This window comes from Phoca vitulina, unplaced genomic scaffold (genome assembly GCF_004348235.1).
Source record: "Phoca vitulina isolate PV1807 unplaced genomic scaffold, GSC_HSeal_1.0 scaffold5, whole genome shotgun sequence".
NCBI lineage: Eukaryota > Metazoa > Chordata > Mammalia > Carnivora > Phocidae > Phoca > Phoca vitulina.
In genome coordinates this window covers 52,322,885-52,345,709 of record NW_022589708.1, presented here as the reverse complement: position 1 = coordinate 52,345,709, position 22,825 = coordinate 52,322,885, and the positions used below count along the sequence as shown (strand labels likewise).

At 38.6% G+C, this 22,825-nt stretch overlaps 1 protein-coding gene across 5 annotated transcripts in view; it reads right to left on the bottom strand.

Annotated features, from left to right (window-relative positions):
- The window catches only part of DGKH (diacylglycerol kinase eta), a 169,146-nt gene that overhangs the window by 65,494 nt on the left and 80,827 nt on the right, over positions 1 to 22,825 (bottom strand). For 4 of the 5 annotated variants that reach the window (XM_032402942.1, XM_032402940.1, XM_032402943.1 and 1 more), the window contains 2 exons: positions 2,974 to 3,078; positions 2,571 to 2,703 (listed from right to left, as the gene is read on the bottom strand). In XM_032402942.1, the coding sequence (XP_032258833.1) occupies positions 2,571 to 2,703; positions 2,974 to 3,078 (238 nt within the window). Of the gene's footprint in view, positions 1 to 2,570; positions 2,704 to 2,973; positions 3,079 to 16,239; positions 17,790 to 22,825 lie in introns of those variants that run through there. The other variant, XM_032402944.1, reaches the window with a different exon arrangement.

The following is a 22,825-nucleotide window of genomic DNA, read 5'->3' as shown; positions in this document are numbered from 1 at the left end:
CATACAATAATAATAAAATAAACCAAACTGTGATTACAGTCACTAAGGAATGGAAATGATTAATAGGCACCTTAATTTTGTTAAGCGACAATTAGATTTCTCCAAATAAGTCATTCTGAAATAAAGCACTTTTCCCTGACCTATAAAGCCATTATTTTAAAACCCAGAACTTAAAAAAATATACTGACATGTAACAAAGTTATTTTTAATTGCAATTTTCAGTCCACCACACTGAATCTTTGTTAAGTATTCAACAGTGGCTAAGAGAAAAATTCATAGGTACCTATGTTAACATATTTGATGCTGTTGATTAAAAAAGAAAAAAATCACCATTTAACTTTTTTTGTTCAGTTACTGTTTAAATAACTGTGAAGAACAATTATGCTCTGAAATCATAATTAACATTCTTAGGGAATTATTTATGAAAAGTATTTTCCATCTCCTATTTTTCATTCATATATTTTACATATGCAAGGCTTTAAAATAACAATTTTAGTAGTTATTCAACACAAGCCCGGAAGCCAAATCAGTACAGGCTTGTTGAAGGGCAGAAGGATTAAGTAAATTTAGTGATGGCTTCACACATTGGAAACTGAATTCCATTCCAATACAAAGTTATTCATTGTCACTGTTGGAACGAATTTTTCTTGTATTTGCATCTCTGTTATGTCTTCTAAAGCCTGTTGTATCCTATGTCTTTTGCTTTTATCAAGCAAGCAGTTTATTCAGATTTGGGGGGAGTTTCTAAAGTTTAAGTATAACTTGGATTACAAGAAAATGATCCTAAATAACCACATTCTCACAAAATAAAAAGGGAGCTTCTTGACACATTCATAAAACCCTTGGGATTTTTAAAATCTTCTGCTACAGTCCTAACGATACCAACGGGCAAGACACCACAGATTTAAAATTTTTATCAGCAGAGAAAATGAGTACTAACATATATTCTTCTAAAACTCTAATTTAAAAATACAATAACTGAGACATTAAAAAGTCAGGAAGACTTCATTATTAACAGAATAATAACAAAGTTATTTAAAGACTTTAAGTTTCTTATTCTCATCGGCTAATGCAATTTTCATTTTTCTTCTAAAAGGTTAGGAAAAATACTTAATCGTCCCAGTTTAAACTCAAGACACAAACAACTAAATATATTTAATAATGCATAACTCTCAAATCAAAAGAGTACCACAGAGTATCTCAGATCTGATATCTTTTTAAGCACTTTTGGAAGGAGAGGCCAGGAGGCAGCTAAAAAGACCTTCAAAATAACATCTCAGAGTATTACACATTTGGTAAGAGTAACTCAGAGCTTCAGGAACCCCTGTAGATTACTAAAGTCATAAAGAGCAATTACACCTTGTTTGCAACCACTCTTAAAATCTATTAAAAAAAAATGTGTAATGCCTCTTCCAAATGTTCGTTTTCATGAATTTTAATGCCTCAGGCGATGATGCAATCTGCAATTATTTACTTGATGGATTTCTTACAGAGCACAATTACAAACTTCCACAATTTCTTTGACTAGAAAAGTAGTTTCCTTGTATATATTCTCCCATTTAATTTTCATAGTGTCTGTGAGATATAAATGACTATTATCCCCATTTTGCAGATGAGGAAACAAAAGTCAAAAAGAGTGGAGCTCTTTCTCCTGGTCACCGTTTGTAACGCTGGGCGTGGGACCAGAACCTGGAGGGTGAAACTGAGGAGCTCTGTTCTTCACCTCTGTGCTCTATCATGCTAAATCCCTGAAATTACGACATATCTCAGATTTGATACCTTAAAATCAATGAAAACTGGGACTCTATTACTAGTTTATTATTGAAGTATAATAAAGTTATATTCAAAATTAAGATTCTTTCATATTTAAGAGAAAAAGGCTAGTATTAGTATTAGCTCTGGTTCAGAAAGTAGAACACAGTAGTGTGGTCACTGAGGTATGGAATTAAATAAATCTGAAGACGTTATGAGTTTTCCTTTGGTAATTACTAGTATATTTGCTTCTACTGGTCACTGCTTTTTTATTTTAAAAAAAAACCCCACAAATCCTATAACAAAAACAACAGCCTTGGGCTTATTTTTAGAAAACTTTAAAGAATTAAAAAGGATGGTATCCATTTAAATTAAACATAAAGTGAAGTAAAAGAAAACATTTAAAATAAGGAAATAGAAATAACAAACGGAAATTCTGTCAAAGAGTCTGTACTGTCCTCACCGAAAGTTTTAATCAGTCAGAACAGAAAAAGAAGACTAGAAAACCAGAAAGACAGATAAAGTCTAAAGATGTTTTTTAAGCAGTAGGTGCTAGTTCCTCAGGAGTGAAATGCTACGTCTTGATTTATACTTCCTTCTCGATGATTTGTATCATCCTTCCCTCAGCAAAAATATTTCCCAAGTTAGTCCCATGTGTGCAGAGCTCCACTCGAAGCTATGGTAAAACGGAAACTCTATGTTCCCGCTGAGGTGCTCCCACCTCCTGCTTCCACCCGTGCTGACGTTGCCCTGTTCGGATGGCAACGTGTTCCCAGTGTGGTCAGTGCTGAGGGAGAATGCGGGCCAGGGGTACTTACCTTCGCAGGACAGGCCATGGGAGGTGACTCCAGAAAGACTCTCTCTGCACACGTTACAGAAAGTGGGTCGTGCATGGGAGCAGGCGTACCAGTTATGCATCCCTGAGAAATGTTCCACGTTAAATTGGGCCACCTAGAAACGAGACGTTAGCACAGATTTGCCAAGCAAGAGAACAAGACGACAGATAGTGAACCTCTGGGATGCATTTAGTTAGGATTAAAATTTCAAATCTGTAATTTTTAAAACGAAAACACGTTAAGTAAAAAAAAAAAGTCAATATCAGATGGAAGCAAGTTGCTTAATGAATCTACACATACTCTTCTTTGCAGAATAGAGATTTAGCTCTTGGGTTGACATTCCTTCTCTGAGAACAGGAGGCGCCGGAAGAAGATGCTACTTTACCTCGTAAGGTTCTCTGGTCTGTACAGACTTCAGTGAGCTCATCCAATCCTCCATCTCCTTCCTGTTCTCAGCGCACAGCATCAGTCTTCTGAATGGAGTGATTATCTGAAAGGGGTAATTCAATCTAATGATTGTTCTCATAACCAACAAGACAGATTATTGCCAAACCCAGCAATCAATCGTAAAAGGAAATTCCATTTCTAATCTCGGAGTCCTTATTTCCTTGATGAAGATAGTAAGAGTCTCTATAATGTAAATGAGTTTAGTTCTCTGAGTATGATACAAGGGGGTCTAGTAAAGAAAAATTCTAAGGAGGCATTTCTTGTCTTTAATCTCATTGCTCCTTACTTAGGCTTTTTTTAGCCCAGTACCAAAGGCTATGAACCCAAATAAACAATGTACTCCTATTTCATGGAATGTATCTTGAAAATTGATTTTAAATATACTTCAGAATAGGGGCGCCTGCGTGGCTCAGTCGTTAAGCGTCTGCCTTCGGCTCAGGTCATGATCCCGGGGTCCTGGGATCCAGCCCCGCATCAGGCTCCCAGCTCAGCGGGGAGCCTGCTTCTCCTTCTCCCACTCCCCCTGCTTGTGTTCCCTCTCTCGCTGTGCGTCTCTCTGTCAAATAAATAAATAAAATCTAAAAAAAATATATATATATATACTTCAGAATAATTCATAGTAAGCTTAGAATTCATACACAGTTTTCAACATGGAAATTTAGAAAACTGAAAACCAAAGGAATGCAATATTGAATGACTCATAATCCGTTCATGATAATATCACAAATATTCTGTTATTAAATAACGTTGGATTTACAGATCTTTCCATTGTCTATTTTAATATGATTTAAATATGAAGGATATTTTCCTCATTGTATAGAACTACTACTTTTTAGTGAGAGCCGGGCAGAAGAATTAACATAAAAGTCCTTCAGTTGGCTTTAAGGGAAGAAAGTAATTGTAACTTTTATCTTTTCATCATGTCACTAAAGAATGCAAATTAATTGTACTAAGAGACTTAGGGCAAGTGAAATGAAGACTGTGCTGTTACAGCACCAAAAGTACTTCAAAGTGAGATTCTGAAATGACTTGAAAGAAGCCCCTATTTATGTGTGAATGCAGCATTCTCATTGTAATCTTGAAGTTGCTAACTCCTAAGTATTCACTGCAAAGAAGGGACCTTTTATTTACTTGTGTAAGAAGAGCAAACTTTACACACATACTCGAAACTACCTCTAAATAATAAGTCATATACTTACTTACATAGCCAATAAGAAATTTTCTCAAGTTAGAAGCCATTTGATCAAGAGGTAATCTACATATTGCATTATGGAGCAGATTTCCGAAGTCATGAAAAAGCAATAATCATCTAAAAACAAAAGAAACTCTTCCCCTAATGAGTAAACCTGCAAGCCTCAATCACTACCGTCCATCTTAGGAAATAAGCCCATTATTCAAAACTACAGAGATCAGCCCAGTCTTAGCTACTCACCGCTCATTGCCTCCTTTTGTCTTTAGTTTAGACAGCACAATCCTTCCTTAAACCAAGGGGCCTTTCAGGCATCTGACAGGCACTCACACTTAAATACAGCCAGCCAGAAGTCACATGGAGGAGGAGCACCAACCGCTCAGCTTTGGGCATTTGTTAATTGCATATGAAATTGAACAGAACCTCACTTCTGCATTTTTTTCTGTTTTCCACCACCCTCTTTGGATAAAGCTTATTAGCAGTTGGTCACTTCTCTTCCTGAATAAATAGTTAATGAAAGAGCACTGCCTCCCTCATTACTTAGGAGCCAAATGGATGCTTTATTGCTTCAAAATGTTTTTCTAGGACAGCTCATCAAATGCAGCAGAAAAGATACCATTAAATCATAATACTCCCCTGGCTCTGACGACCGGCCTGGCGCTCCAGAAACCTCCCAGTTTCACTGGACTGACTGAATAAATCTGATATTTATTTGAATAAATATCACTGCTAGCATTTCTTTTATTTATTTATTTATTTATTTATTTATTTATTTATTTGCTATACTATATGATGATAATGACAATGAGCTGCTCCTTAGAAGATATTGGAAAAATATCAACAAACAGATGAGGAAAAAAACTGCTCCCCCCCTTAACTGCACTGCATCTCATCTCACCCACAGCAGGAATATCAGATGGCAAAAGTGAAGTGCATCAGACCCCTGTACAATACTGAAAGAGTCTGGCATGCCATCTCTAGTAGGATACCACGCTTAAACTATTCCAACAGAGAGTTTCTTCCTTTAACTCAGATTTTTGATTCTGCAATGAAGGAAACTGAAAACTTCTGTGGTAATTTTAAATGTTCAACAACTTTTTCCATTAGGAAATTCTTATTTCTAATCTAAAGTTCTTTACAACAAACTGATCATATTTGCCCTATTGCAGTCCTTGTTTTTTTTAAGATATATGCAATTTACTTTCTTATTTTTTAAGACCAGCTTTATTGAAATATAATTTACAATACCATTCAATTCATCTGCTTAAATGGTACAATTCGATGGTTCTTAGTGTATTTACAGCACTATAGAACCATCACCATCAACTATTTTAGAACGTTTTCACAACCCCAAAAAGGAACTCCCCATTTTCCTCCAAAGTTGGCCCCCACCCCCAGCCCTAGGCAACAAGGTCTTAAGTAAGTAGAGATACTTACTTCTATATTTCAAACAGTAACCTGGGAACCTCTACATCCAAGAGCATAGGTCCTCAACTATGAGTGTGCACCTGAATCAAGCCAAGAGTTTTTCCAAAATATAGCCAACCATGCTCCAAACCAGACTTGGTGTATCGAAATCTTATTTTGGAGGGAGGCATGGATAATTTCAGATGTAATCCGTAGTTTGGCAAAGCTTACAGGTGATTCTGATGCACATCTCTGTTCATCAGCCATGAAAGGTAGGACAAGCATCCAACTTTGCCATTAATCAAGTCAGGATCTGGTCTTAGGAATGTAAAGAAAGTGCTCTTAATCTTTACGGCTCCTTATCTCCCTTTTCAGCACTTTTCTTTTCTTGTATTTTTAAAGATTTTATTTATTTATTTAATTGACAGAGAGAGAGAGAGAGAGACAGCATGAGGGGGAACACAAGTAAGGGGAGTGGGAGAGGGAGAAGCAGGTTCTGGCTGAGCAGGGAGCCCGATGCGGGGCTCGATCCCAGGACCCTGGGATCATGACCTGAGCCGAAGGCAGTCGCTTAACCAACTGAGCCACCCAGGCGCCGCTTTCAACACTTTTCTGCTCCCAAATTTCCAGTGTTCTCATCTGTCCCTAACAGTATTCCTTTATATGGGATCCATCGGAAAGAGCCTACCACCTACAGCACCCTTGTGATATAACAGAGGTCCCAAAATGATGATCTCTGATGTTTTTGTTTGGCCATTCTGTTTGAACCCTGCAGTGGTGTGTTGTAAAACCACAACAATGACAAGAAGTTAAGATCCATCCTTTTGGACACGTACTTTGCTCTTCAGGGTACAAGCAGCTTACACCTATTTTCTTCAGCTGGCCACTTCATACACTTATGTTACCAAGTGGCCACTGGAGGCATTTGAGTTTGCAAGTCCTGCATAGACTGATTCCTTTCCTTTCTGGGGTCAATACTTCCTTATTTTCTCATCCAGTTGCCACAAGTCCCATCTATTTTCTAAGATGACAACTGCTGACCTAAAAGTAATTTTTTCTGAGGTGTTATAGATGATAAAGGTTCAGTGCATATTTTCTCCTAGTGGTGCTTGAATTTTAATGGAAGACTAAGAAGAGTACCATGTCACAACAAATGCATTTTTGGCACCAAGACCAAAGAAAGAGCCAGATAGTATAATTCAAATCAACCAAATAACAGAATTTTAGATTAAAAAGAGACCCTATCATACTGACGTAATACCATAAACATTCATTATATCGCTGTAAACACTGTGGAATCTGCATTAAGTGCTCATGAAGAGAGTAGTTCCATAAAATCTGGGAGCACAAACTTAACAATATCTCAAAAGATGTAAAATAACATAGAAAAATGTAATGGACTAACAATAAGACTGAGGTTGACAAGTAATTCATATACACTCAAGAGCCTCATTATTAATCTACTGCTGGAATTTATAAAGAAATCCTGCTAGGCAGGCAGTGCACCATGTCAACAGGATCCTAAATCATATTGCTTGGAAGTTGAACTAAGGTCTTCCTATTCCCTTTCAGAAAGATCTACAAATCTTTTCAGATATCTATTTTGAGCCATGTTTAGATTTATACACAAACACACACATACACCCTTCACTGAGAGTTAAAGAGGATCTTTGAAAGTCATTCCATCCTTCTGGTTTTGGCTGACTGATCATCTTTCCAATGGATGAGTCATTCTAGCTGAATAACAACTTACTGATCTTTGTGGGCATTCCTGTAATGTAGACTAGGGAGTATCAAACATGTACATAGGCTCTCAGAATAAAGAGGGAGGCATTAGTCATGACACAGGGAAGTCTACCCCATGCTGCTTATTTTCCTATCTAAGGAGAAGTTATTTATCATCGGTATATTTAATATTAATTTCAAAAACTCAAACTATAAATCAAGGAACTACCTAAACTTTGGTATAAATAATTGATGGAGAATTCTGTAGCATATGAAACATTACTCATTTGTGACAAGATTCCACAAAAAAGTGTAAGTATTGACAAAATAGATTCTGATGGAAGTTTTTTGGTAAATATGTAAAACTATTATTCGGAGAAATGTACTAATTATAGAAAGGAAAAAGACCTCTGGACAAGAGCAGAACATTTTTGCCAAGAAAATGTCTGTCTGCTTATCTTCAGGAATACCTGACTACAAACTTCTGGCACAAAGGCAGTATCTCATTGATTCTTCAATCATCTCTGTGAACTAAGCACAGAATTCATTTTGTTACAATACATTGAAGGGAAAAAACAAATGTAAAAGCTAAATGAGTTGTCTACAGTGAGTTAATATACTTCTCATATGAGGAGTTAATAAAACAGCACTGTTATAGCAAGTAAAATAAAATAAAAATAAAATAAAAAATTATTCCTTCACTGTAAAATACTGAATTGAGTAACTACAGGCAATTCAATAAATCTCTCTCTTTCACAGGCTTTGTTTGAGAAGAACAATGAAAAAGAAGTAGAGTTAAAAACTGGCAATGATATTTTTAGGGATGCCTATTGAAGAATGAGGGGTCAAGTAGAATGATGTGAAAGATTTGCTTTAAAATACTGCAGATAAACTAGGGAAGAGACAGACTAGATGAAGCAAGTGTTGGCAACATCAAGATAGTAGTAGGAGCTGGGCAATGGGGATGTGGGGTTTCACAGTTACCCTGAGTTTGTGCATATTTGAAATTTTTCACAATTTAAAAAAACAAACAAACTGTACCCAAGCATTGGAGAACAAGCAAAACCCTTCAAGGAACTAAGGATGTAGGTGAAGGACCTGGGTGTCTTAGTCTTCTCTTATGTATATAGACCCTATTTAACCCTTGGCCCAAACTCAGCTTACAGACCACACCTACCAGGACCCAAGTTTTTGACCTTTAACTGCCCTCTCCTGTAACAAATTCACATTAGAAGGGTAATGTGGTCCCTTTGCTCAAATGACCTAAAATGTACACAGAAGTTAATGAAGCAAGTCTTCTGATCACTGGGTGAGATCGGGTGGGATGGTCTGAGCAGAAGAGAGCTATGCAAATCTTACTTCCATAATTCTTGAGCTTCGATGACTCTGCTTAAGATTAGGTTGGCAGGCCACAAAACCTACTTCTTGACTAAGGAATAATGGCCTCATAACAAAGTCATTTTCCATGTTAATTTGATTTCCCTCTATAACCTAATGTTGGTTTTTTACTGCCTTAGAGTATTAAGTATAAATAAAACATAAATTCTGATATGTTTCCATGAAAAAAAGAACCACAGATTTCAATGCGGTCAAGTACCAATGTTCTCACTACATACACAGTGTTTCCATAGGATCTCACATTCTAAAAAGTAAATTTTTCCTTTATTTCAATGTAAAAATCCAAAATCCTCTAAAATCAAAATTTTACTGAAAAGCACTTAATAAAATATTAACACAATAAAATAGAGGCCTGTAAGCTGGCAGAATCCAGTTTTCAAATAAGCAACTGAATTCAACACTGTGTAATTCATAGAGTCTTAGAATCTATACAAAAAGTGTTAAATAAAGCAATCTATTTAATATCTTCTGGGACTATCTTGTCTTTAAGACTTTGTTTCAGAGTAATGGGCCTAATTGTGACTTCTCAGAGTCTCTGGTTCACTGGAGAACCAAAGGTAGAAGGATATAGTGAAACCATAGAAGGTAAAGACAGCCCCTCTGCAGGCTGTGCTCCCCAGTCCTGCTCTCCCTGGAAAAAGGACCTGGCAAAGGCCTCAGGGAGTCTACCAAGAAAGGCTTTCCGTGTTGCTTACTGCAGTATTCTATTCTATCACTTGTATAGATAAATTACATGTATAATAATAAGCCACTGTTTCTTTGAAGACTAATTAGGTTTGGATTCAAGTCAGTACGGAAAGTTTCTAAGAATTCAAACAAACTGTAGTTATTAATGTTTGGTCAATCCCTATCCTATTAGTTTCCTATGCTGTGGTAACAAATTATTCTCTTACAGTTGTGGCAGTCAGAAGTTTAGGGTCAAGGTGTCCAAAGGGCTATTTTCCTTTTGGAGGCTACAGGGGAGAATCTATTTGCTTGCTTTTTTCCCCTTCCAGACGCTGCCTGCATTCCTTGGGGCTCATGGTCCCTTCCTGGCATCAATCCAACCTCTTGCTTCCATGGTCAAATCTTCCCTGATTCCTCCTGCCTCCCTCTTATAAGGGCCCCTGTGATTATATTGGGCCCACTCCATAACCCTGGATAATCTCATTTCAAGATCCTTAACACAATCAAAACTACAAGGTCCCTTTTGCCATGTGAAGTGACATTCACAGCTTACAGACTTTAGGATGTAAATATCTTTATGGTCCATTATTCAGCCTACCACCCCCCATCATAGATATAATACATGATTATAACTTTTGATATTGTAATAGTGAACTGGTAAATCAATGACACTGTCCTCTATTTTCTTATTATATTCATAATTTCAATGAATGTCCATGAATACAAAAAACGTTTCTTCCAAATAATTAATAGTTAAGTTCTCAAAAAATAGGACATTTAGGGGGCTCTAAGGTTGATAATTAAGCAGAATGATTACTCCTGCGGCATCTCACACTTTCAAAGTGCTTTGCTGTCAGTAAGGTGACATATATTATCTCATTTAATCTTCCATATAACTGGCCCACTTGATAAGTAAAAAGAAATTTAACTTGTTTAGAACTGCAAACTCGGGAAGTAGGAGAATCAGAACAGACAGTCAGGTCTTCTGGTTTCAAAGCACGCTCCTTTTCCCTGTTACAAAAGACAAGTAGGGCCTGTTTCTCAGCTGCCTTTATGTGGGCCACAGAACCCTGTCAAAAAATGAAATCTATTGTGCTATCATTTGATATGTGTAGCTCTAAGAAATCAACTGCCAGCAAAACAATTTTGTCAAGATAAAAACAAAAGCATTAAGATATAGAAGGTTTCAGATTAGCAATAACAAAGTAATATTTCCTGTAAAAAATTTTAAAATAATTAAGCTATAACTTCTATTCACTGTATACGTAATAATAGCTGTAACTATGCCCTATTACTAAAAACATACTTGGTTCACCAAAATTGGTATTTTTTTAAAAGATTTTATTTACTTATTTGAGAGGGAGAGAGAGAGAGAAAGAGAGCAAGAGCACGAAAACAGGGGAGAGAGAGGCAGGTTCCCCGCTGAGCAAGGAGCCCGATGTGGGACTCGATCCCAGGACCCTGGGATCACGACCTGAGCTTAAGGCAGATGCTTAACCGACTAAGCCACCCAGGTGCCTCCAAAATTAATATTTAAAAAAAAGCCTAAAAATTACTGATCAGCACTTTAAGAGCAGACCAAAATCCATGAATATTTAGACTGCCAATATAAAGCAAGCATATTTTACAACTACTGAAGGTACATAAAAGAATTCGAAACTGAAAGGCAGGCTACACAACCAGCTGCATTATTCTATGCAGTTCACTTAGTGTTAGCAAGTTTGCAAGCTTTTCTTCAAGTTCAGCGCCCAAGTGTTTGAAAAACAGTTTGCTAACTTTCCCTGATAACCTTTGACTTTCCACCACAACATGCTATTCTTACCTCGACAGCACTTTTATCCACTTATATATGAGCATTTGATCCTTTTCTGAGTCCACCCACTTCCTGTCTGCTTCACAACTGTATTGTAAAGGGCAAGCACAATCCTAGCACAGAGCATGTTAATCTTAAGTGATGGGCAAAGATGATGGGGTAGATGAGCTACAACATCATGAGAAACGTGCTGAAGGATACCTATTGTGATAGTTTAAAACTTACACTCTTTATTTGACTCCAACACCAAATTTTCATCCATTCACTAAAAAACACAGAGTGCCTTATTTTATGCCAAGCAACGTGGCAGCTCAGGGACAGAGAGATACTCCTTATACTCACGGAGCTTGCAGTTCAATGAGGAGCACAGATAAGTAAACCTAATTCCAATCTTCCAAACCACTCCACTTAGCTTCCAAGATCCTTCAAGATCTGGACCCTTATCTTCTTGTCAGCACCCAGGGTGCACCTAGAATACAATGAAAGGCAGCTAACCAAGACCAAAGACTCAGAGAAAGCTTTCTGGGAAGTGATACTCAACCAAATAAGGGTGAGAGGCAAGTGAGACTTGGAGCATATTTCTGTGGGGAGGGAGCCAGGGGGAAGGCACAAAAGGAAGGGATGCTGCAAACCAAGGGGCACACAAACACATAAGGAAGAAAGGTCAAGATAAGGGCTGGGTATTGTGAGTAGTATAAGGTGGCTCCCACGGGTGGAAGAACAAGGCGAAGCCAGAGAGGTAATCACAGAAAACCTTCTACCGTGCTAAGGGGTATGGATTTGAAGCTTAAAGTGACAGAGCACGCACTAACGGGCTTTCAGCCAGGAAGAGCCAGGAATAGTTCTAGAGAGATGGCTGGCAGGCTTACAGAGGGTCAGCTTGGTGGTCGGGTCACAGGGGAGAAGACGCTTTTTTTTTTTAGATTTATTTATTTATTTAAGGGAGAGAGAGCGAGGAGGGGCAGAGGCAGAGGGAGAGGCAGAAGGTGAGGGACAGAATCCCCTAGCAGACTCCCCGCTGAGCCCGTTGAGGGGCTCGATCCCAGGCCCAGAGAGCATGGCCTGGGCTGAAATCAAGAGTCCGACTGACGCCCTGGAGAAGACTCATTAACCTTTGGAAAAGGCCTGACAGGACGTGAGGTCAGGGTGGCAGCAGGCTGCTGTGTATGGGAGCATGCCATGAAGATCTGAGCAGATAGGAGACAGGAAAAAGAGTGAATAGCTTTCTCGGAGGAGACAGAATTAATGGTACTTGGTGACTATCCGGTTGCGAGGCGTGACAATGAGGGAGCAGTTTAGATGACTCTAGCTTTCACATCTGCAATGGAAATAGCTTACAAGTCCAAAATAGTAAGAATTACGACTTACGGAGTAACTGTAACAGGCCAGGACCTGTGTGTGCTAAATATGAAATACATTATTTATATAAGATAAATAAGATTTATCTAAGCTACAAGATCTTACGGCATCTACACAACCCCAAAGGTAGCGATCCATTTTACATTTGAGGAACCTAAGGCTCAGAAAGGTTTGTCACTTGCCCGAGGTCACAAAGCACACGTAGGATTTGAAACTAAATTCTGTCTGCCTTCCTAGCCATCTACTAGAGAATGAAGGAATAGCAAAGATTTTACTGACATTACCCTAGAAGAATAGGCAGAAAAAGCTTCACATGCTGCTCACTTTTTCTCCTCTTAAAAATAATCAGGGCAGGGGCACTTGGGTGGCTCAGTCGGTTAGGCGTCTGCCTTCAGCTCAGGTCATGATCCCAGGGTCCTGGGATTGAGCCCCGCATCGGGCTCCCTGCTCAGTGGGAGCCTGCTTCTCCCTCTCCTCCCCATTCATGCTCTCTTCTCGCTATCTCTGTCTGTCCCTCTCTCTCAAATAAATGAATGAAATCTTTAAAAAAAAATAATTAGGGCCACTGTACAGTTGTATTTCAATCCTATATATACTTGTATATTCTTTAAAGGTGAGCAAGAAAAGATGCTGGTAAATTAATAACAACAACAACAATAATAATAAATATGCTAACATAGACAGGTCTCTGCAAACCAGGCACCTTTAGAAAACAAAATATTGACAGGATATATAGTCATATATATAATCATATATAGTATGATATACATATACATATACATACATAATCATATATAGTATGATATACATATACATATATATACATAATCATATATAGTATCTTATTTGTACACTGTACATTGGAAACTGAGAGGGGTTTTTTTAGTATTAATTGTAATGACAAGGATCACAGTGATTTTAGAAATTATTTATGTAAGCTGTCACATACACTTCTACTATAAATTAGCGGTATTAGTTAATGGACACAGTAAAAGTTTTACCACTCATTTAATATTTTCAGAATGTACCAGAGATTGGAACAAAGCATTAGCCTCATTCCCTTGGCACAGGCTCTATTGGTTTATAACCATAAATTGCTTTGTACAGAACACATATGTAATGGGAAAGTTCAAAACACAGTAATTATCTTGTTTGTACCAGTCACCACAAAACTAAAACATTTCTAAAACCTAAATTTTCCATTACACCATGATCATACTTAAGGAATAGAGAAGACGTCTGAATATGCTAGAAACTTAAAAAAGAGGCATGAAAATGATACCAAAGGAGTCCTTTAAGCCATTTTAATAGTTTTTAAAGCATCTCTCAATTGCCTACTAGACATCACCAGGATATCTTATCATCATTTCAAATTCATAGGGTCTAATTCACAATGTCTTCTTTTCACTACCAATAAACCTACTTGTATTCTCGTTTTCTACCCTTAATTAAAGGCATCATTTATATAGCAATCCTCCCAAATTCAACAACTCTACGTTAGCTTCCTCCTCTCTCTTCTCCCTGCCTGTTGGCCACAGCTCTCCAGCCTTTCCCACAAGATCTCTCATGCATTGCTTCCTTCCCTCCCATTACAGATGGTCTGATATGTACCTTTACCATGGTTCCCTTGGACATGCAGCAGTGTCCAACTTGGGCTTCCTGCTAAGCCCATCACTCTTGTCAAATGCATCTAATAGGAAATTGCCAGAAAAGGCTCCCATGTAGAATTTAGAATTTTCTTTGAATAAGTAATAAGCATTTGTGACACAAACAAACAAACAAACAAAATTCAAAATGTATTTAGAATGAAAAGTGCATCTCTCTCCCAAGTCTGCCCCCAGCTACCAAGTCTCCCTCCTGAAGGCAAATATCTATCAGCTTCTATGTATCTCTCCAGAGGTAGTCTCTGCATATACAACAAATATGTGATCTTTCAAGGTTTAAATGCATGGCTGTGGGCCCATACACACAACTCCCCCCCGCCCCCCAGCACAGAGTAACAAACACAGAGTAACATTTTATACATGCACATTGTTCCACGTCTGGTTTATCACATTGAATACAACTTGGAGTTCAGTGTGTATTATTATACACAGAGCTGATTCCTTCTTTTTCAATGGTTGCATAACATTGTACTATGTGAAATAGTTCATAATTCATTTCAACCAGTCTCTAACTCACACATCTGGGTTATTTCCAATCTCGTGCTATTATAATGGGTAAGTAGCCTTGTATGTATGCCTTGGCACACATAAACAGTACTTTTCACTTCCTCTGTGAATTCTGGATAATGTGGGCAGTGAAGGCTTGATGAACCCAAGGACTTAAAAAAAAAAACACCTCTCTTTACAACCTATCCTATAAAGTGTCTATCTTGGTCATACTGTATTTAACCTCAGGTTAAAATCTGTCAGAAGTTTTTCTGCAGCACTTTGGAGTATAGTTCTGTCAGTCCTTGCTGGTAGGCCTGCTTTTATCCATCCTGAAAAGGCATGTACAACCTAAAACATTTTCACATGAACAACACTTCGCTTGTATAAAACAGCAACTCTAAATTCCTGCAAAGATCTCCAAAGGGAGAAGGATTAGCCGATCTGTCCTGATAGCTTTTCTTACATTTTGAGCCTAGCAAATAGAGCCCCCTAAGATTTTAGTCTAGCCACAAAAGGACCAATGGTTTCTTGCTTCCTAGAACTTTGGTCTGAGGAAGCTCATAATAACATTAAGAAGTATTTCTCTGGGTTGTACTCTTGGAAAAGATGCTATATCATTAAATGAAAAGATAAACATGATATACCTATGGAAACAATGTATTTCATTGCTAAAAGCCTGATGTCCAAGTTAGAGAAAAAAAGAATGCAAATTTCAAACTCCACTTATAAATTATCAGCTTTCATAGAATAAAGCCATCTAAACTGCATATAAGTCAATTTTAAGAGGCAAAACAACCACCCAAATTGCATTAATGTGGCATGATTTTAGAGCGCCATAAAATAGTTTAGCCAACATAGACATAAAAAATCCGGGGTTTGCCACAATCAGGCATCGAATACTTAGGAGACCACTGCAATCATTAATCACAGCAAGAATTGTGTTTGTAAGAGTTATTGTTGATAAAAAATGATCTGAGTCACAACGTAAAGAATTCAACTAGAATACAAATATTTATGGGTATATTATAATCCAACCTCACTGGGGGAAATTAGGAAACTCTGCTCTCCAGCTAAATTTTGAAATGACACATTTCTCCCAAAGGAAAACTAGAGTTTACAAGTATCATTCATTCATTCAACAAGACACATTCTTTCATGCAGTTGACAAATACTTATTGTCTTTCCCCTCTGTGCCAGGTCTTGTGTTAGCCTGGGGATCCAGTGGTGAGGAAGACAGTCTTTGTGTCTGCAAGGAAATTTCAGTCTCCACCACCTCCCCTCCCTCCCTCCCACATACACATGCCATGCAAAGATCTCTCCAACAGCATTCTTAAAGGATGGTCACTTAGCTCTTGCTGTGTGGTATAATGAGACAGTGTGTGTAAAGTGCCCGGCAATCTCTAAATCCACTCCTCCTTGCCTACTCTCAACAAACTCCAAGAGCTGGGAACCCCGAATTCCCCACCAGCTGTGCATAGCTATTAGCCATCCAACCTTGAGAAATTCATTTCAGCATTCTGAGCCCGAGTCTGCTCTGAGAACTCTGTTCTTGAAGGTCCCTTCCAGTTCACAGGGAATGAGAAGACTAGAGATTTCTAATAATGGACAAAGCCATTACATCACAAGAGGCCTGTTCTATCAGATGACTCAAGCTAGAAAGTTCTCTTTTAAGTAGAGCTAAAATTGTCCCTCTGTGAATTCAACTGTGAATCTTTGTCCTGCACACTGCGGTAACACAAAACCTGTCGACCGCCTCTTATGCATGATAATCCCTCAAATATTAAAAAAATGTCACATTTCCCCAAATCTTTAAGAATTAAAAGTGGCCTCTTGTGTCAATCCCATGATTTCCCAGACCTTTGTATAATATATTGGTTACCTTCCTCTGCGAGCTCTTTATCAACATTTTTAGTTAAAATACAGTGCCCAAAATAAAATGTAGTATTCTAAATTGGCAGGAGGACCAGCAAGTGCTAGCTGCATACCTGGTAATGCAATACAAGACTCTGTGATTGACTTGGAGGAGAAAAGACAACTGAAACACAACAAACAATTAGAGGAACACTACCTGGACCATACTCATTTAAAGCTCCACAATAAAGAGGTAGGAGAGCTGAGGTGTCAAGAGTACAGACTGAGGTCAGATGACCCAGATGGGTTCAGATTCTAGTTATTACATGTGTTAGGTGTTAAGTTCTCTGTTTCGGATCTCTCATCTATAAAATGGAGAGCAGGACAGTACCTACCTTATAGGACTGATATAAAGAATTGAATGAATTATCGGCATTTAGAAGAGACACATAATGATTATAATAAATATTATCATCAGAATAGGCAACTTATTTATCTAAAGGATTATTTAGATGATTATCTAAACACCTGTTTTGTGATGTGTATTCACAAATGAGGTGAAAATAACGTTTCATCCTTTCCTTTGTAACTAAGATTGAGATACTAATGGATAAAAGTAAACTGACACTTGGGTTCAAAGGATGTGGTCTCTCTCTTAAGAGAGAAGATGAACTGAATTATAATAACAGAGAGGAAACTAAGGGAAAAACAAAATAAACAGAAAGTACACATTAAAGAAAGGAGTTCTTAAGAACATTTTCCCCCTCCCGTTATAACACAGCCTGCTCATTTCAACTATACCAAGAATGTATAATTTTTGGCATTTTATGTGCTGGATGTTCTCTTTATTGGCTTGTCTTTATGCATACTTTTTGAAACTTCATTGGAGGAATCAACTCGAATGCTAATCAACTTTCGGTCATGTGTGCTGTGGCCAGTGACCCTGAACTAAAATGATTCTGTTCCAGTGCTTGGTCAGCTCTAAAAATAAGTGCTACCACGTGGTATCCGTGTTTCACACAACCGAGTAAGCCAGTGTGGGTGTGCAGTCACCGTGAGATTCCAAGCACACTCGTAGATCACTCACTAAAAATGGTAAGGGTAGTTAAATAAACCAAATAAATTACCTCTGTATTTCTTTCTAGTTAAAAAATATGCTTTCTTTACAAACTTCCATAAAAAGTTTTAACAATGTCAATACAATACTATCTTTAAAAATGATGACTCATGCAATCAGAGAAAGACATGTATCATATGACCTCCCTGATATGAGGAATTCTTAATCTCAGAAACAAACTGAGGTTTGCTGGAGTAGTGGGGGATGGGAGGGATGGGGTGGCTGGGTGATAGACACTGGGGAGGGTATGTGCTATGGTGAGCGCTGTGAAGTGTGCAAGACTGTTGAATCACAGATCTGTACCTCTGAAACAAATAATACAATATGTGTTAAAAAAAAAAAAAAAGAAGATAGCAGGAGGGGAAGAATGAAGGGGGGGAAATCAGAGGGGGAGACGAACTATGAGAGACTGTGGACTCTGAGAAACAAACTGAGGGTTCTAGAGGGGAGGGGGTGGGGGGATGGGTTAGCCTGGTGATGGGTATTAAAGAGGGCACGTACTGAATGGAGCACTGGGTGTTATACGCAAACAATGAATCATGGAACACTACATCAAAAACTAATGATGTAATGTATGGTGATTAACATAAAATAATAAAAATAAAAATAAAAATAAAAACGATGACTCATATACTTAAGATTTAGCCTACTCGTCATTAAAATTTAAAGAAAACAGTCATTTGAACAGCACATTTTGAAAGTCTAATGTATACCATGTGATTGTGATGACTCTCGATTCATTAAAAAGCTCTTCGTTAGCATATACAAATAGTTAACAAGGTACGATCGACATTTCATTCATTATAGAAGGGTTGCTTTTCCCAATAACATCTATTAACATGAGATAAAAGTGGAAATAAATCTTCACCACACCTCTGAAAGAGAGGCAGGGTGGAACATTTTCTCAAGATGAAGTTCATCCATATTCTCCTTCAAACTCCCCCTACTTGTTAGGAATTGACAACAGATTATCACTTGTGAAGGGAGCAGGTGGGACACTAACTTCAGGATAATAACAGTCACTGGCCCTTAGTAAACTCTATGTGCTCATCATGGTGCGAGGGATTGTAGTGCCTTATCCCATTCCATTTAATCCTCACAACCCCATGGGACAGGTTCCACTGCTATCCTCAGTTACAGGTGAGGACACGGATTCACAGGGTTTAACAAATTTGTCCAAAGGCACGTAGCTAGAGAGGGCCAAGTCAGGACACAAACCCATGCTGTTTGACTTCATGGTCTAAGGTCTGCAACTGAGTAAGTCACAAAAAGCTGGGATATACACATCACGATGAGTGAGAAAGAGAAAAAGAGAGCAGCGAATGTGAGAAGAGAGAGAGGACAGGCAAAGACTAACCAGAGGGAAAGAACACTGTGTGAAAAGGAAGAGCCCTGGATAAAGCATCAGGAGGGCTGGGACCCTTCCCAGGGATGCACCAGTGTGACGGAGGGGAAACTAATATGTACCCAAGGTGATTTAGACAACCAAAACAACAAGACAATTATTAACTCCAGGGATGGGAGCACAGGACTGTGCAAGGAAGGAAAAGTAACCGTCGAGTAGGTAGGATTTGTCCACAAATCCTTTGACGCTACTCTCACGGTGTCTCTATCCCCTCCCCCGAAGCTCAGCCAACCTTAGTGACTCATTCAGAACCGACAGAATGCGGCAGAAACTATGCTGAGTAACGTCCCATGTGAAGTCAGTTTCGGCCGAGCTCTCTCGAACCTGTTTTACTAGAGAGTTTGGCATTGGGTTTTCAGGCAAAGCACATCTTTTCCATTTTCCATTTGCTAATCACAGATTTTCCACTTACTATTGTCCCCTGTCAATATATCATCCTTAGGGACTTCAAGGCATGACTGTAGCGGAGCTGAATTTGGCCATTCCTGTATCTTTCAGCCATAATACCACTAAACTTCACCATTAACCTTTGACACGAACTAGCCAAAACAACAGTATCAGTAGCAGTCAATGCAATCCAGAAAGGTAGGATATTTAAATATTTAAAGATAGGAAAGATTGTCAATTACTGGTTGAAAACCTCTCCCTTATTCTATTTTATGCCCTAGAAAGTTCTACCAAATTCATTTGCTGTAAAACTCTAACCAATCTGCCTAATATTTTAGTCTCCACATTTCTAGTCCAACAAACTTCAGAAATAACATTTGGTTGAGTGGATAAATCTCTTGAAAATACTTCACCAAGAAGTCTTCTCATGTGTAAAATAAACTTTCATCTTATTAATTAAATCAGCAAATATTTACAGATAAGGTACTCTGAGGTAAAATGATATGACAGAGTCTCTGTCCTCAAGGAGATTATAATAAATGTAAGTACCTAATTAAATATGAGGCAGACTATAATGAGTTCTATAATAAGAAAGGCACTAGAGGAGAGATTGAATGTACTTGGAGGTCCAAGAAAGAGTTATACAAAGGATTTGAATACCCTCTCTCAAATCTAAGCTTTTCACTTTCTTTTACCTTTATCTATGCCAATACCCTAGACCTTGTCTTTATCTGAAATTGTTCCATCCTTCAAATCTTAAATTTTGGAACCCTCTTTCAGACTAAATTCTAGATCCCTGTTGAGGGGAAACCCTTATTGCCCACTACCCCATGAGTCTCCACAGAGGAGAGAGGACTTCGGTTCACTCCCTAGGGAAGACAAGTGGTTCATCACCATACCCCACCTTCATTTGGGAGGAAGGAAAAAGAAGCAACAATTTATCAGAAGCTCTGATTAGGCCTCCAATAATTTATCAGAAGCTCTGAATCTAGTGGTTGTTGGATCCTGTTCAGTGATAAATAAGCTGTCCCTCACTCCCTGTGTTTTATTCTCAAGAACTGGGAACACAGAGAGGAAGATGGATGACTTATTATCCCTCGAACATCCAACAATGCCTTTATCTTTTATAAGCCCTATAAACCATCAACCCTGGATCAATTTAGCTGTTGTTCTTTCTCCCCATCTTAACAAAAAAAAATGTGAAAGGCATAGGAATTAGATACATTACTAAACTTGATCTCCATCTTTGCTAGACACTATTTACTACCTCATAATCTTCTCCGGGTCCCTGTTCAGTTTCAACTTTCATTTTCTTTTTTTTTTTTTTTTGTAATTTTATTTATTTATTTGACAGACAGTACAGGCAGGGGGAGGGGCAGGGAGAGGGAGAAGCAGGCTCCCTCTGAGCAGAAAGCCCGACGTGGGGCTCAATCCCAGGACCCTGGGATCAGAACCTGAGCCGAACGCAGACGCTTAACTGACTGAGCCACCCAGGCACCCCTCAACTCTCATTTTCTACAGAAGCTAACCCAAACCTAAGTAAACTCTGACTCATAGCAGATGACCTCGGCTTCAATTTCATTGAGAGAACGGTAGTATCTGGGTTTGGAATAAACGAACTTCCTGCACACACCCACCTCCATAAACTTTCTGTCTCCCGGTCAATGCTAATCTCTAAATGGGCTCTGGCTCCCATGCTCCATCCTTTCTCCCCTGTCTTTCCTGACACTTCAACTTTCGAGTCCAACAATTCTTTCCTCTCTTCATAAAGACACACTCAAAGCCCATTTTAAAAACAAAGCCAAAGAACAACAACAACAAAACTCTTTTGAAGTCTGAATATTATACTTGTTCTCCTTCCTCTAACAGCCAAGCTTTTCAAAAAAGCAATCCACCCCGGCTTCTCTGCCTTCCCACCTGTTCGGCAGGGCAGCCTAATGCATGCCAACCCCTCCCCGAAGTCATTCCCGTCAATGTGACCCAATGACCTCCATGTTAACAAATTCCACAGACGCTTCTCATTTCTTCTTTGACTTGATCTCTCTACAGTATTTGATGTTTAACAACTTCCGTCCTAAAACTATCTTCCACAGGCTTTTCCTAACATCATCACCTCCCAAGGCTCCTTCTATACTTCAGAATGCTCTGTCTTTATTGGTCAAACTTTAAATTTTAACATTTTCCCAGGATTCTATTCTTGGCTTTCCTCTCCTCCAACTAAAGGTTCCCTGGGGCGGTGGAAGGGGCAGGAACATTTACACCATGGATTATCCCACGTGCTGTAAATCCATATGGCTAAATCTGAATACATTTGCTTCCTCCCCACCCCGCCCCCGCCCCCACCAGCGCTTACCTCTGTCATGGCACTGCTCTGTATTTGTATAAACAAATCTGTCTGTCTTCCCTGCCCTGGCAAGCCTGGGAGATGGACACAGCACACCACTGTCAGCAGTGCTAGCTTCTTGAACAGGGGCTGGGAGTGTGGATGGGGGCAACAACATAGCGAGAGCAAGGCATCTTAGAGGACCTAGGAATACGTAGCTATAAAAACTACCTGGGAGGAACTTCACTGAACTCTATTGTCAATATTTTGAGGGAAGTAACAATCTATTTATTCATCTCTGAATCTCTTGTGCTTAGCACAAGTGCCTAGCACATGGTGGGTATTCAAATCATATTTTTTGAATGAGGGAAGTAGAAAAAGAATGAGATATCTGAGATTAACTTTGAAGAACTGGTAGAATTTCAACAGCCTTAGATGGAGGAGAAATCAGTGAAGCCAGGGGGAATGGGAGAAGTCCAGGCACAGACAGAAATGCTGGACCGGTGGGGTGCATAAGGACGAACAGTCTCAGTAATTCTAGAATGCCAAGGTATGGTTTTATAAGACTTGAGGATGGAGCTGCAGATGTAACTTGACAGGCAACAGTGAGCCAGTGAGGTCTTTCCAGCAATGTGATTTGTAATTGGAAAAGAATTAACTGGAACAGAGGATACCTCTTAAGTAGCTATCGAATGAATTACTTAAGTGAGAATAAATGAAGACCTGAACCATAGCAGTTGCCTGAACCACAGCAATAGAGTAAAAGTAGAGGAGAAGGGAAAAAATATTTTAAGACCGAAGGTAAGAAATAGACTTTTTGAATATTCCAAAACAATGGAAATTAGTTGAAGTATCAAACTTAAAAGAGGTGACAATTTTAAAGCACTAAAATTAAAAGGCCTAAAATGGAAAATGTTGTAAATACTTTAAAAAAAATACATTTAATGCATTGGTTTCTTGACAGTACGTGGTATACAGCATACTTATTAAGTTTACT